Source organism: Chenopodium album, chromosome 20, assembly GCF_948465745.1.
Source record: "Chenopodium album chromosome 20, dcCheAlbu1.1, whole genome shotgun sequence".
NCBI classification, from domain to species: Eukaryota; Viridiplantae; Streptophyta; class Magnoliopsida; order Caryophyllales; family Amaranthaceae; genus Chenopodium; species Chenopodium album.
In genome coordinates this window covers 17986985-18001452 of record NC_137853.1, presented here as the reverse complement: position 1 = coordinate 18001452, position 14468 = coordinate 17986985, and the positions used below count along the sequence as shown (strand labels likewise).

At 34.7% G+C, this 14468-nt stretch overlaps 2 protein-coding genes across 3 annotated transcripts; both read right to left on the bottom strand.

Moving 5' to 3' along the window:
• Positions 1–488: 488 nt before the first annotated feature.
• Positions 489–1350, bottom strand: LOC145597894 (uncharacterized). Its single transcript, XM_081654163.1, has 2 exons — positions 1040–1350; positions 489–885 (listed from the first exon to the last, which is right to left on the bottom strand). The coding sequence occupies exons 1-2, from the start codon at positions 1282–1284 to the stop codon at positions 747–749; spliced, it is 384 nt and encodes a 127-aa protein (XP_081510289.1). The 5' UTR covers positions 1285–1350; the 3' UTR covers positions 489–746.
• Positions 1351–2041: 691 nt separating this feature from the next.
• LOC145598548 (putative protein S-acyltransferase 16) lies at positions 2042–13804 on the bottom strand. Of its 2 annotated transcripts, XM_081654921.1 has the most exons (8): positions 13022–13804; positions 12884–12907; positions 5961–6053; positions 5782–5883; positions 5518–5595; positions 5274–5372; positions 5094–5189; positions 2042–2634 (listed from the first exon to the last, which is right to left on the bottom strand). In XM_081654921.1, the coding sequence occupies exons 1-8, from the start codon at positions 13295–13297 to the stop codon at positions 2524–2526; spliced, it is 879 nt and encodes a 292-aa protein (XP_081511047.1). In that variant the 5' UTR covers positions 13298–13804; the 3' UTR covers positions 2042–2523. The 2 variants fall into 2 exon arrangements, with proteins under 2 accessions (XP_081511047.1, XP_081511048.1); XM_081654922.1 differs by lacking the exon at positions 12884–12907 and having other exon boundaries at positions 13022–13801.
• Between the last annotated feature and the right edge of the window lie 664 nt (positions 13805–14468).

The window sequence follows — 14468 nt, the reverse complement described above, 5'->3', positions numbered from 1 at the left end:
TTTTTTAACCAAGAACCCTAAATTCAAGATTCATTGTATTAATTGTGTCAATTTCAATGGGAAATTAGACATACATCACCTAGAATTGAGTTTGCCAAACGAATTTCCTTTTTTCCTCTCGCTGAATTGATTGAAATCAACATATTAGGGTTTTGATTTTGTTTTACTCAAGCAAAAAGGGGGAATTGAAATATAACAATTATAAATAGAGGAGAGAGAAAGACATTTAAGAGGGAAATACTATTTTATGGGTCCCACTACCGGAGATTCTTGCCGGAAAGTTAGACAAGTTAGTGCTACTCAAACTTTTTATGTTTTTGTGGTAGTTTTTTTTAAAACAAATTTTAAATGGTACTTGTTCTCAAAACTCGTCATTTAAGTGGTAGTTTTTCGCAAAATTTCCTTTTTTCTCAAATACCATTAGCAACCTATCGACAATGTATCAAAGGGAAATATTAACAAAGATATACAAGTATCATACAAGTATATAATTGGAACTTTTGGGCATCTTTCTTACATTAATCACACATTTGATTAACTCGATATTATATGAACTTTTTGGAGTCATATTCTCGTAATAATCACCAAAAAATACTAAACACATACAAATGTTCTCGTGTCTTGAATCAATTAAGATTATTACGGGAATATGACCTCCAAAGTTTTGTACATTAGTCAATCCAAACATGAAATTAATCTAATTAGATGGCGAAAAGCATGATTTTAAAAGGCGATAGGAGTAAAATTTATTTGTCAACTTGGTTGAGCTTGCCGAGGCCATTGCAATTAGCACATACAATTTGAGCTTGATCCTTGCGAGCTGCATTTGCCCTCAGCGCGCTTCCTGATTTCCTGACAAAACCCGCGCCATCACACTCTGGGCACCTGTGTAAATAATTAAAGATATTAACGATTGAAATAATGCATCGGAAAACCTGAATTCAAAATTTTAACATAAACTCAAGAGTGGCGAGAAATAAATATATTAGGTACACTCGAATGTATAATAAGCAGGGCGAGAGAGGAAGAGAAAACGTACGTATCCTTTCGGGAAAAAATGATGGGAAAAGCAGTACCAAGGAGAGCAACAGCAGCAGCACCAGCAATCAAATAAGTGGTGCTGTCAGAGGATAACTCTCCCACTGCTGCCTTCACTGAAAACCTCTTCTTCTGGTGAAGGTTAGGACGAGATCGAACTGTGATCAAATTTCTTGTTCCTGTTGTTTGTGACGGTTTCAATGGATTCACCAGAAATTGGGACTTGAAGGATGTCATGGTTGCCATTAGCTTAAAACTTAATTTACAAGTTTTCAGGGGATTTTGGTAATGTAAAGTCAAGGAGATGATGAACAAGGGTGCTTAAATTAGCAGGTTTGGGGTTTATGGATAAGAGGCCACGTCAGAGATTTCATATTCCTCTGTAAATTATTGGATAAGGTTTTTTTAGCCCTACTAACTTGTGGAGGAAGTATAAGTGCAAAGCTTGAAAAAACAAAAAAAAAAAAAAAACAAAAAAGGCCAGGTTACTTGTTAGGGTTATTTGTTTGGTCGTCAGAGATTACTTATTCTTGGATTACTTATTATGGGGTTACTTGGTTTGTCAAGGATTACTCTCACGTGGGAATCGCGCTAAGAGACTGTGTAAGTAACCTGACAAGTAATCCCTAAATAATTAACCCCTAATCTATTCAAGTAACCTCTAAATGAGTAACCCCTGGCAAAATCAGTAACCTTTACAAGTAACCCCTGCCACACACAGTGTGGCCTCCTGCATTTAAAAACCCTGAAAAAAAGTAACTTATTTACTGAAATATTATTAGATAAATACTGTTTATCATGAAGGTCAACTTGTATTTTCTCAAAATTATGTTAGAATACAGTAACTTTTCATAGAAAATGAAGACAATTATCAAATGTGGAACAACTGTAGTGAAAGAATGAAGTTGAATTTTGAGTTAATCATTCATATCATTTTTCCAGTATGCCTTTTCACTGTCTATGCTTATTTGTCATCAAATGCTTCAGCAGAGGATATTACAGTTTTTTAAGTAACTCATGAATTTCAATCCTTTCTGTATTTTCATTTCATGAACGAGAAACGCAAGACCATTGGTATATGTTTCAGATTACAAATACACCAATATATTACAAGTTTCTTGTGTTACAAAATAATTGTGTGATACAAATTCAATGATAAATAATATCCTCCTAACTAATGGAACCGAGGCTTCAGCTGTGTGGTGATATCCAGACTCCAGTTGTATACCAGCCACAAACAGTCTCTAGTCTCACGGACTCCAGTATTTTGCAACTCCAGATCTGAAGATTTTACTGACAACTATCCACATCAAATAATCATTCAACTTTTGATATATTTTGACTAATCTGTAGTGACAGCCTCAAAACTTGCATTTAGACACTCAGCAGCTGCATCTAAAACACTCTGGACGAACAAACCATATGTGCTCCCAGGAACACCACGTAAACTGAATGACTTAGCTTCATAATCAAAATCATTTCCTTTTATTCTGATGCTGATTCAGTAAGCTTATCATATGCAGTAGGGAAGCGTAAACCTGAACCAATGTGGCCTGAGGTAGGGCATATCCAGCTGAAGACACTTGGTCCAAGGACCTATTGGAGAAGGGAAAATTAACCAAACAATTAATTATTAAGAAGGTATTATTATGAAAAGTCAAGGCCAGTACTGAAAGAATGAATTTTCTCATAGGACATCCCATAAAGCATACAGATATAAATGTAAATTCATAGGCACCAAACAACTTCAAACTATCTTTCAATTTCCTTTTTCCTCTATCCATGTCACAAGGTTTGACAACAATGTTGACCTTTCCCATATTTTATAAGCTGCAAATTATCTTATTTGAATTACTGATACTAGAACTTCTGTTACCCCAACTTGTCCAAACAGTCAATGAAATTAATCACTTGTTACAGCAGCTGGATATATATGCCTTGAAGGTGTCAGATGTTTAGTATTCTAGAATTGTGGTTCAACTACTGCTGGTTGAGATCAACTACGTGCCAATTAGAGTTTGTCACTTAACTCTTTTCCCCAACCCCTTCCTTCACCCCAACAACCACCATCACCTCCCACCAAGAATGATAGGAAACTCTACCTCCCAGATCCTGAGATTGTTCAATGAGTTGCTGGCCAGCTAAAAGGAGAGTGATGGAGAGAAAAAAAAATAAATAAAAGGACCCATGTGACGAGAAGAAATAGGGGTGTTTGGTCCAGAGCTTTATTTTAGCAAACAGAGCTTTTTGGAGCCAAAAAAATGAGCTCCTAACCAAACACCCCTATGTCTCCTTATCACATGGGTCCTCTTTTTTAATCTCTCTTCATCTCTATCCTTTCAGTTGGCTAGCGACTTGTTAAACAATCTTTGGGAAGCAGAGTTTCTTATCATTCTTGGTGGATGGTGATGGTAGTTGTTGTGGAGGTTGGGGGGGGGGGTGGCGGGTAATTGGGAAAAACCCATTTCAAAAAGCTCATTGGGGTGTTTGGTTAGGAGCTTTTTGAAAGACCTTTTTAGGTTCACCAAAACAGCTAATAATTAATAGCTATTTACCAAACACTTTTACACAAATAGCTAGACAAAACAGTTGATGCAAACAGCTAACAACTAATAACTAATTGCCAAACAAAGCCATTGAGATAAATTATACGCAGATAATTAAAAGTTCCAATAGATATGTAGTTTTTATAAAAAGAAAATGTTGTGACAATCCTAGAATGGTGGTAGTAGTTTGCAATCTTGCATAATAGTTGCATGCAATATATGAGTCAAAGTTGGTTACAGCTACAAAAGTAGAGTATTTCAGTGAGCTAATGAATTTGTTTTGCATGGACTTTTTGGCTTGTAGAGTTGTAGTACGGAAATACAAAGTAAGTTTTCATTTAGTAAGCTGTCATCTTCCTTGAATTAGCGTGAAGTCCAGAAATTTAGGCTGCAATTTAATTAATTTCATAATTAGTTGGGTCTTTGAAAGGAAGCTTCCACATAGGTGTTTAAATCAATACTCAATTATGCCTGTAGTTGTGTCATTGTGTGTGTTATATGATAGTAAATTTCTAGCAAATAATGTTTGTGAGTTTGCCTTATTTCACAAAGCTTTATAATAATCAAATAGAGGAAACATATCACTCCTATACAGATTATGAGTCTTAAACTAGTATTTTTGCTGATTAGTTGCAAGGGACTGGCATTAAAGCATATGCACTTAGCAATTTTCGCTTATTTTATTACCTAATATCAAGATACAATTCTTTGCAACTTTCTTGCTTTTGTTTCATCCTTGTGCTCTTTAAATAAGAAAATTCAAACTAAAATCCTTTCAATTAAGTAGTTCTGTTTCTGTAAGCTGATTGGCACAAATATTTGTTAAAGCTAGTAAGGCCTAGGGCTTAAACCTACATTCCATACACACAATCGGACACCCCACCCCCTCTGCAACCCTTCTCCCTAAGATTGCAGTCATTTCTGGGGTTTTTTTTTATGTTTTTGTAAGCTCCAGCCACTAAAAGTAGCTAGTGAGTGAGGCTATGCTATAGTTGCTTTAAAGGCCAGAAATTGAAAACGATAATTTATATGAAGAAAGAAAATGTAGTCACATTACTAAAGATCAAGAATAATATCCTTCTAAGAACACTTGCAAACCAAATAATAAACACCCAAATCCTTGGTCATGTCTTATTTTCAGCCACAAGTCTTATAAACAGATTGGAACTTAAATCTACCGCCCAACCCCCACACACACAAATTGTTTTTTTATAGTGAGGAAAAAAAAAAAAAAAAAAAAAAAAAAAAAAAAAAAAAAAAAAAAAAAAAAAAAAAGAGAACTACAAATGCAAGCAAGTTCAAATCAAAAAGAAATTTAGTAAAATACCCTAGACTTTACCATAATTAGAAAAGTTCAAACAGATTAAATTAAAAATATAAGTTCAAATAGTTATGACATAAGAAAGCTAAAGCACACAGCCCAAATCTTATGCACGAATTTAATTTGTTCTATATCAACAGTATACCCTACTTGCAAAATAATTACTAGTTATTATGTAGGAAACTTACCAAAGTTAAGTTTTCAAAAGCACCAAGATCATAAGGATGTCTGTACACTTCTCCTCCTTTCTCTGCAAGCCACATAGCTCGGACTCCTTCATAATACTGCAATGTATCCAAAATAAAATGAAATAACCATTCAGCAATGAAGAATGATCAATATATACCGCCAATTTGATGAATGCAAACCTCAATAGTAGTCTTATTTCGTAGAGTGAGGTAGACATGCCAACCAAGAAGAACGCCAAGTGCTATAGTCAAAGGAATTAAAAGCAGACATGATACCACCTGTGAAGAAAATATACAATTGAGCAACGAATATCCCACATGGGTTCCAAGCAAGAAAATAAACATCATCCAATAGAATAATTTAATACAACAATTACCAAAAATAAAATGATAAAGAGAAAGAAATACGCAATGGAAGCTTTACATAAACAGTTCTTGATGATTCTTCATTTTTCTGTTCATCCTTTACAGTGTCATAAACTATGCTACCCAGAAGCAATACCTGTAAAATGCAAAAGGGTAAGAATCAAAAATATGATTTCAATCATGTCTATTAATCCTCATTAACCTCTTCAAGGAAATAAAAATATAATATTTTAGAGACAAACAAATTCAAAATAAAATAAAATTAAAACAAGGAAAAGAAAGCATCAGCACTTGATGTCTCGATGACACAACGTGAACGTACCGCAGAGTGTATGCATGCTATTACAGCATAGAGGACAAAGATAAAGAAGGCCTTATAGTTAGCATGGCCTACACAATTATTTATCCAGATGCAGTGATGGTCCTGGCATTCATAAAACACCATATAAATGCATATCCACTGCAATATACTCAATCAGGTACAATTTAACAGACGCATACCATCCGTAAAACACATCTTTTGCATACTCGACAATGATGTGCACGAGGAGGCTTGTAATGGGAGCACTTCTGACAATATCTCAAGTCACCACTCTGCAATAGAGTATCCACACATGAATAAGCATCAGATTGATCACTCTTCCGTCCCAAAACGTTTGAGACACCAGAACAAATTATTAATTAAATGATTCCAGATTTGATCATCAATCAACAAGGATAATACAACCTTGACGCATATCCAGAACAAGCATTAATAGCTACTAGCCCACATTGGTGGAAATTTAATTCAAATCCCATTGATATATAAAAAAAAAAAGGAAAAAAGAAGAATGAAAAAGAACATAGTTGGGAATTTTTCCGGTGGATTCAGAAGCATCCATGTCAAGGTATCAAAACGGTTTTAAGGATTACTATTGGTGACATTTATCATATCCAATTTTAAGTAGACTCCTTTATTGACTTGAAATGAGTGTATAGAGTAAAAACACTCGAGATTGAGGAAGTTAGGAAAGAAAAAGGGAAACAACGAAAATAATCAGCCATCATGTACACAAAGAAGTTTCTGGTCTTGCCAAACAAGTCCACTTATAAAGTATCTGTTGCTAGGTTATCCCTTGACGCCACAACACACTACTCAAGTTTCTACGATCAACATGCTGTTTCTCATATACCGGGATTCCGGGAGGCTAATGTCCAACTTGGTTCCAAAGATCTAACTTTATGGTGTCAACTAAAAGAAGACGATCATTCTTGCAGGCAAACCAGTAACAATTTCAAAAGTTTTCTCGTATCTCACTAGAGGCTCTCTCCAAGCGTAGCTCTTTTCCATGGATGTCTGGACACAAGTAATATCAGCCATGGAGGATGGCTTCAGGATACCATGTAACTTCTATGTACGTAACTTTAAGTTGTACCTAAAGCTGTCAAAAACTGACCCGACTCGAGAACCCAACCTGAACGGAAATGATCTGAACCCAACCTGTACCCAAAATGGGGTGAAACTAGTGACATGTAACCCGACCTGAACCTGATCTTAACTGAAAACCGATTTGATCCAATACTTTATGACTTGAACCTGAACCTACACCCGACCTTATAGTAACCGTCAACCGATTTAATCTGATCCGAAAACAATCCGTATCCGAACTAGTACCCGACCTAATTAAGCCATGTACCCGAGTCATGGAAGGTTTGATAAAATTTTATATACCTTTTATTCGGCTTGCTTATATACTGGTATAATTCTGTAAACCCTCAATCCGATTTAATAAAATCTTTTGTTCAGCTTATATACCTTTTGTTATCTATTACTCGTATATAGGTTTAATAAAATCTTGATGATGCTTGATCAAATTATGGAAGACGTAATTATATAGTTCAACTTGACCACATCGAAATTTATTAGAATTGAACTTGAACCAAAACTTGACTCAACACTAACCCGAACTCGAATGTACCATCTTATTAACCCATCCAAACCCGACTCAACACAACCCATTCCCGAACCTGAAATTGAACCCGGTCTGAATTTAACTCGAATTGAACCCGACCTATATCCGAAAAATCCGTTATAACTTGAACTGAAATTGACCCAACCCGAACATGAACCTGATCTGAAGATAGATTGACTCGACATAACCTGATCTTGATTTAACCCGACCTTAACCCGACTTGAATACCCGAATTGACATCTCTAGTTGTACCTCTCTATCTCTCATCCCCTTCCAGCCAATCATTTTGTCAGCATATTGCGTTTACACAAATCCTTTAAAAATCTATGAGACTTACAGACCTAGTTTTCTTCTCCATTAACACAGACCCGAAAAGATATCTTGACTTGCTTGTGTAACAACTAGCCTAAACATTTCCTTTTCTAAAATTCTTAAGGAACTCCACCTAGCCACAGCCACCACAAATGCAACTGATTTGCAAACCCATTACCACCTGCAATTGCCAACATTGTATAGCAATTTAAAGCAGCAGGAAAATTTTGTGCTAATGCCTTTTTTATTGTCTAATACTGTTATCCTCATTTAATGAATGCACTAAGGTACAACACATATCAGTAAATTATCAAAAGATTCATGCCATGAAAGACATACAGAGAGGACAGCATAGGAAAAAAATTGATGATGTAGCTAGACTAGGTTCAAAGGTGAAAAACAAATGCAGAAAGAAGATCAAGAATTCCTAGAAAATACCCCCATCCCAAGATCTTTCACTTTGATATACTATGTAAATAGCACAATGGCATGAATATAAAACAATTTCTGCCTCTAGTTATTCCATTTCCAAGCATGAGGCATTAGCAGATGGGAATATCAATGTTATTACACTATTGAGCAAAGATAAAAAAAAAAAAAAAAAAAATCAAACACTTGAACTTTGAGAGTGAAATCTATCAAGGATCGTAAATACATGAGAGGAAAAAAATTAAAACACTAATTTTTTAAAATACATTTAAATTATAAAAAGGAATTGCTTTAAGAGCTAGTAGCCTAGTACCATTTCAAGCTCAAAAGGAGCATACTTATTTAATGGAGTGTTTCCACTTTACTTATAGCAAATCAAGCCAATCAAGGTTGGTTGAAAGTGTGCATCAACTGACTGATCAAAGCAATAAGCTGCCAATACCATATCTCAAGAGTGAAAAATATTCCCTGTACCATTGGCAACTGTTCCATGTCCAGAAGAAAGGAAACAGGATAGCTCACTTTTTCAGCAGGCCATCATGTGAATCTAGTTATTAAAAACCTAAAATTTATGGATGAAGAAAATGTATTCAAAAACAAAAGAATTACATGATGTGCATTTACGTGGTGTTTGAAAGGGTTTAGGATAAGCTCAAACCAGTCTTGAGGTATGAAAGTTCAACTATGAAATCTCAATCAAAGTTAAGGGTTTAGTCTCGAAAATCTGTTTGCAATCTCAGGAAAAAAACAATACATTCAAATTTTTAATCTCAAAAATCACTCTTCAATTTTATTAATTAAAACACACCTATTTATAAGGCATACATCCCATGCCCAATAGGATTCTGAACAATAGAATACACCCAAAAGTAATCACTAAAAACAAGGAACTCCTAATTATATCCCAATAAGAGATAAAGACTAGACTACATGGCCACGTGAAATACACCACATGGTTATGTATGAATGTACCCTACTACAGAGTCATTTACTCCTTACTACACATTCGTGTACTTAACTAGAATACTTAGACTGCACTAATTATAAAAAAAAAAAATACTTCCTTCAATTTTTTTAGTTGTATTGCTTTGCAAATTGCAGACTCCTAGGCAGTTTTTGGAGATGAGAGAGATAGAGAGAATATAAAATGGACCTATGTGATAGGAAAGAGATAGAGAGAGTTTATTAACTAAAAAGAAAAGTGATGCAATTAATTTGAAACCTCCGTTTCAGGAATGTGATGCAAATTTAAGAGATTCTCAAATCTCAAAGGTCCTTTCAGTTTTATCCATGCCTGCGAATATCTTGATTTCATCTTAAATATACTGCAAACACACTTTAATTCTTCATGGATGATGCGACCTAACTAGGAAAAGCAGGTTTGTCAAAAGTTTAGGTGCTCAGAGAAAATTCACAAAACTTCATAGGATGAAATTTTAATGTTATTAGAGTCCAACGCAAAAAGAATCACTGAAAAATACAAAGTAAAACTCAAGATATGATTGAAAACATCTTTGCTGTCAAGAAATAATGCACTGAACCCTTACAAGAAACACACCCAGTTTATTAGCAAACCATACCTAAAATTTCTGGAATTTCACAAGAGAAAAGTAAACAGAAAAAAAAATATCTAGATAAAAAAAAAAAAAAAAAAAAAAAAAGAATCATCGAAAAGCCTTTGTAACGAGGGAGAACAAAGCAAAACAAATCGGTACTCAAACAGGGTTTTTTAGATCATGAAATTTTTTGAAAAAGTTCGACTGGCTCTTGATACCAAATTATGTGTGTACTTGCTTGGTGTTTAATAGGATTTAGGATAGGCTCAAACCAATCTCAAGGTATGAGGGTTCAACTATGAAATCTCGATCAAATTTGTGGGTTTAATCCCAAGAACTTGTTTGCAATCTCAAGCAAAGAACAATACATTTAAAATTTTAATCTCAACAATCACTCTTTAGTTTTATCGATGAAAAGACACATATTAATGAGGTAATACATCTCATGCCTAATAGGATTCTAAGGTGTCGTTTGGTTGGCGAAAAAAAAACATGGGAAGTTGAAATTCCTAGTAATTAAATTCTTCTATGGTGTTTGGTTGACAAATTCATGGGAAATAGAAATTTCTGCTTCCCACAAAATTAAGGAACTTAATCACCTAGGGAGACCTAGGTAAGTGGAACTTTCCACGGGAATTTCCACTTCCTATGGTTAGCCAAACACTTTCTAGAATTTCGTAGGAAATCCAATTACATGGGAAATTAAATTTCCAAGGAATTTGCAATTCCTACATTCAAGTGATTCTACCAAACAAGCCCTAAAGACAAAATAAACCCAATAGTAATTCCTAATAATGAATTTCTAATTACATCGCAATACGAGATAAAAAATAAACTACATGGCCGTGTGAAATACACTACATATTCATGTATGCATACACCCTAATACACGGTCATGTACTCCTCAATACATGGTCGTGTACTTTACAGACTGATCTAATTATAAAAACAAAAACCTGATTCCATTAACCATGTGTGACTTTTTTTATTAACGCCACCCAATCTCACGATTAATAGACGACTCAAACATAAATAAAGAAAATACTTAAAATTTCACTCATGATGCCTTTGATCTACATCATTACATGCATGGATCCTATGGGTACCATCCATAGTTGATGAAACATACAATACCCAGAGTTTAATAAGAATCTCGCACTGCACTTTTCCATAAGAATTTTCAATGAAAGGTAGGAGATTAGATAACAAATTAACAAAACAAGGAAGTGAGTTAGAACAAGGGCACGGGCACCAAGTTAAGAATACCATGCCATCTAGGCTCAGCAATTTAAAACTAATAAACCTTATATTTGAAATTGCCATGTAGTTAGGATGGCTGTTGGACACAAGCTCAAAAGGATGAGAGGATGGAGTTCTTTGCCACCACTACAGAGATGACTGACTTCTTTGCCATCACTACACAAAACATCATGCGGCAGCAAAAATACCCATATAAGACAGAATACCAGGGGAGAGGCTATGCTTATTGATTATTATACAAAATAAAAATGTAATGGTGACATAGTTTGGAAATCTAGAACTCATTATCATGTAGTTATGCAGCTAGGCCTTTTATAATGTTATAGTGACTCATATAATTTATTGTAACAAGTCACAGTTATGTAGCTTCTACAAGGACTCAGGGTCTATAACTAAAGGATCTGACACCCACGAATTTGATATATCATGTCCCAACCCTATGAAGGAACCCACGGCACCATAAAGCTCGGGATATTTATCAATGAATTAGAGACCCCAAAATGTCAGGAGGCATAAACTGCTTTTGCCAAAAGCATTTGAAGATTATAAGCATTATTCTATGCATTTTGTCTCAAGTGATAGGACATGACACCTCTAAGACACAGCTTCCCCAAACACCCAAATAGATGCTTCATGCTATCACCACACATCAATTAAAAAAGGGTCACCATAGCAACTCTAATTCCCGTAGTCCTGCAGAGACGTTGTGTTAACCACTGCATGTTTCATGTCAAGTCCCAAGATCTCTTGATACGAAATAGTAATGGAAATCTTACCTCTCTTGGAACTTTCGATCTTTAGTAGTTTAATTGTTATTTTAGATTGTGTTGACAAGTTTTTACCGGTAAGATCGAAAGTTTGAAAGACCTTGGGACTAAAATAACAATTAAACTACTAAAGATCGAAAGTTCCAAGAGAGGTAAGATTTCCCATCACTATTCTGTATCCTCTCCAAACAAGAAACATAGTGCATTGCCGACTCAAAGTAATCAAGTAACACATAATTTCATAACTACGGTGATCAAGTAAAACACATTCATGCAAAAAAAAACCAATTTCCAAATAAATTGACCACAGTCTCCCCTACTGCTTCTTTTCTTTGATGGATGTAATTTCCAAGCCATATCTAATACCTAAATACTTAATCAGATTCTTCATGCTATCACCATAGCTATTCTACCTAAATACTCAATCAAATTCTTCATGCTATCACCATAGCTATTCTAACTCTTGCAGAGATGCTGGATTTACCATTACATGGTTAATGTTATGTTCCAAAAAAACACTCTTGTATGCTGCATTATCATTTCAGCATATTCTCCCCGCTACAGTTTGGTTTAGCATGTCCAGCCCATTTAATAAAACCTCCGTTCCCCTAATATTGCAACAATTACCTTTTTAGGAAGTTTCACAAATATTACAACATTTCCTTATTTGTGCATGTTTTATCATTTTGAATACCCCGTACCCCCATGTTGTAATATTAGGGGAACGGAGGAAGTATTACACATCATATTACTAATTAGATGTGTGTTTATATACACTGTTTTATCATTTTGAATCTGATCAAATGTCATATTACTTCACAACTATTAAGTAATACAATGTAGAGCATGCCACAGAGCATCAAACTGGCTAGACACGCTTACACAAACCGCCTTTCGCAACAATGTGCATAGCCCTTCTACAGGCAGGTATGATAATCAGGCAGACAGCAATGCAGACGATTCTATGCTGTTAAAATAGGCACTATCAACTAGGCAGATAGCAATGCAGACGATTCAAATAGCCCTTCCGACGATTCTATGCTATTAAAAATAGGCACTATTAACTACCATAAAGTTGATTGCGGATCAAAAGTTAACAAAATTCTACCAAAAAACTAGATTATTAACAAGGATCATGAATAATTCACCTTAAAATCTGACCATGCAATTCCCTTGAGCCGCGAAATTACCCAACAGAAACGCAAACAAAAAATTACACAAATCTGAAACAAACCCAAATAACAAAAACAAAAAATCAAACAAGATTCATAGAAAAATGACATTACCTTGCGCTTAACCTCTTGGATCGAATTATGGGAATCTTCAATGTCGGGTGTAAAAGAAGAAGGAACCCGACCCGGATCCCGAAGAATTGCAATGGCATAGGTAAATATACAAATGATAGCAATCGCAGTAAAAGCGACAGCATTCATTAGACCAGGGGATGAAAATAGACCAAACCATCGATCAATGAAAACAAAGATAGTTGCATAATAGATGTAGCAGATTGCGGAAACTACCATTACTACTGGAAGTGTTATTTTACACTTTTTCTTGCTCATTTTTTTATGGGTTTTGTTGAATTGAATTTGATGGTTTTTGGTGTACAAGTTTTAAGGCACCGGAGATGGTGTCCGGCGGAAGTGGTGGAAAGCGGGAATTTTTGGCGGAGGTTGGGAGTTTGGTGAAGAATGACACCTACGGTAGCTGCGTGGTCACACGGGTGTTGTTTGATTTTACTGTACAAGTTTTTAAAGATCGGCTTGTTTCTAGTTCTATGATTTATGATTTGTATTTTGTACCAAATTGGTCCGTATAAACAACTAAACTAAAGATGGAATCAAGGATTTTGGATATTGAGAGAAATCATATTGAAGGGAAACAAATCAGTTTTCTAGTTTTTTTTTTTATTTTATTTTTTATTTTTTATTTTTTTTTTATAACCAATATAATTTACTTTGTATTTTTTTTGTGAACAACTATCAAAGAAGGCCGTGTTTTGTTGATAAGGGAAATAAATTTCCATAGAAAGTTATATTTAAAGGTGGGCATCGTGTCGTGCCGGACCACTGTGGGTCGTGTCTGGGGGTGGCTCGTGCCGTGCATGCTTCCTGGCGGGTCGTGCCGTGCCGTGCCAATTTTTGGCACACCCTATCCCAGGGCACGGCATGGCCCACGTGTCTGGGGGGGGCCGTGCTGTGCCGGGCAACGGGCCACCACAGTTTTTTTTTTATATTTTTAAAAAATATATATATACTAGATGAAGCCCGTGCAATGCACGGTTTGTTTGAATTTTTTTTTTTAATTTATGTGCTAAAATTGGTTATATATTTAGATAAAATATCTAATATCTAAAGATAATATTTTATATTTAATTAATTTAAATTTAAAAATCTCATTTGCCAATTTTGCTTACGTGGCATTTGAATTATTTAATTATAAAAGATTATAATAATCTCTTATTTAATTGGCTAATACTAAGATTTATAATCCTACATGGCGCACTAAGAAAATTAGATCCTACGTGGCTCTCTAAAAACTCGGGAAAAAACTCCTCTTTATATATATATATATATATATATATATATATATATATATATATATATATATATATATATATATATATATTAGATTATAAAAAAAATCGTTATAAATATTATTTTGAACAACTTTATAAATGTGTTTATAGAAATAGTTTTATTAATTTATGTTTATGTTTTTGTATTATTATAT

What these genes read in the sequence shown, in the direction of transcription:
- LOC145597894 (XM_081654163.1), bottom strand. Translation starts at nt 1,284, where the DNA reads ATGGCAACCATGACATCCTTCAAGTCCCAATTTCTGGTGAATCCATTG. An exon ending in ATTTTTTCCCGAAAGGATAC is followed by an intron (nt 886 to 1,039) that starts GTACGTTTTCTC and finishes TTATTTACACAG; the next exon opens with GTGCCCAGAGTGTGATGGCG.
- LOC145598548 (XM_081654921.1), bottom strand. Translation starts at nt 13,297, where the DNA reads ATGAGCAAGAAAAAGTGTAAAATAACACTTCCAGTAGTAATGGTAGTT. An exon ending in TCCAAGAGGTTAAGCGCAAG is followed by an intron (nt 12,908 to 13,021) that starts GTAATGTCATTT and finishes TCGCGGCTCAAG; the next exon opens with GGAATTGCATGGTCAGATTT. An exon ending in CTTTTGAAAACTTAACTTTG is followed by an intron (nt 2,635 to 5,093) that starts GTAAGTTTCCTA and finishes CTTCTCCAATAG; the next exon opens with GTCCTTGGACCAAGTGTCTT.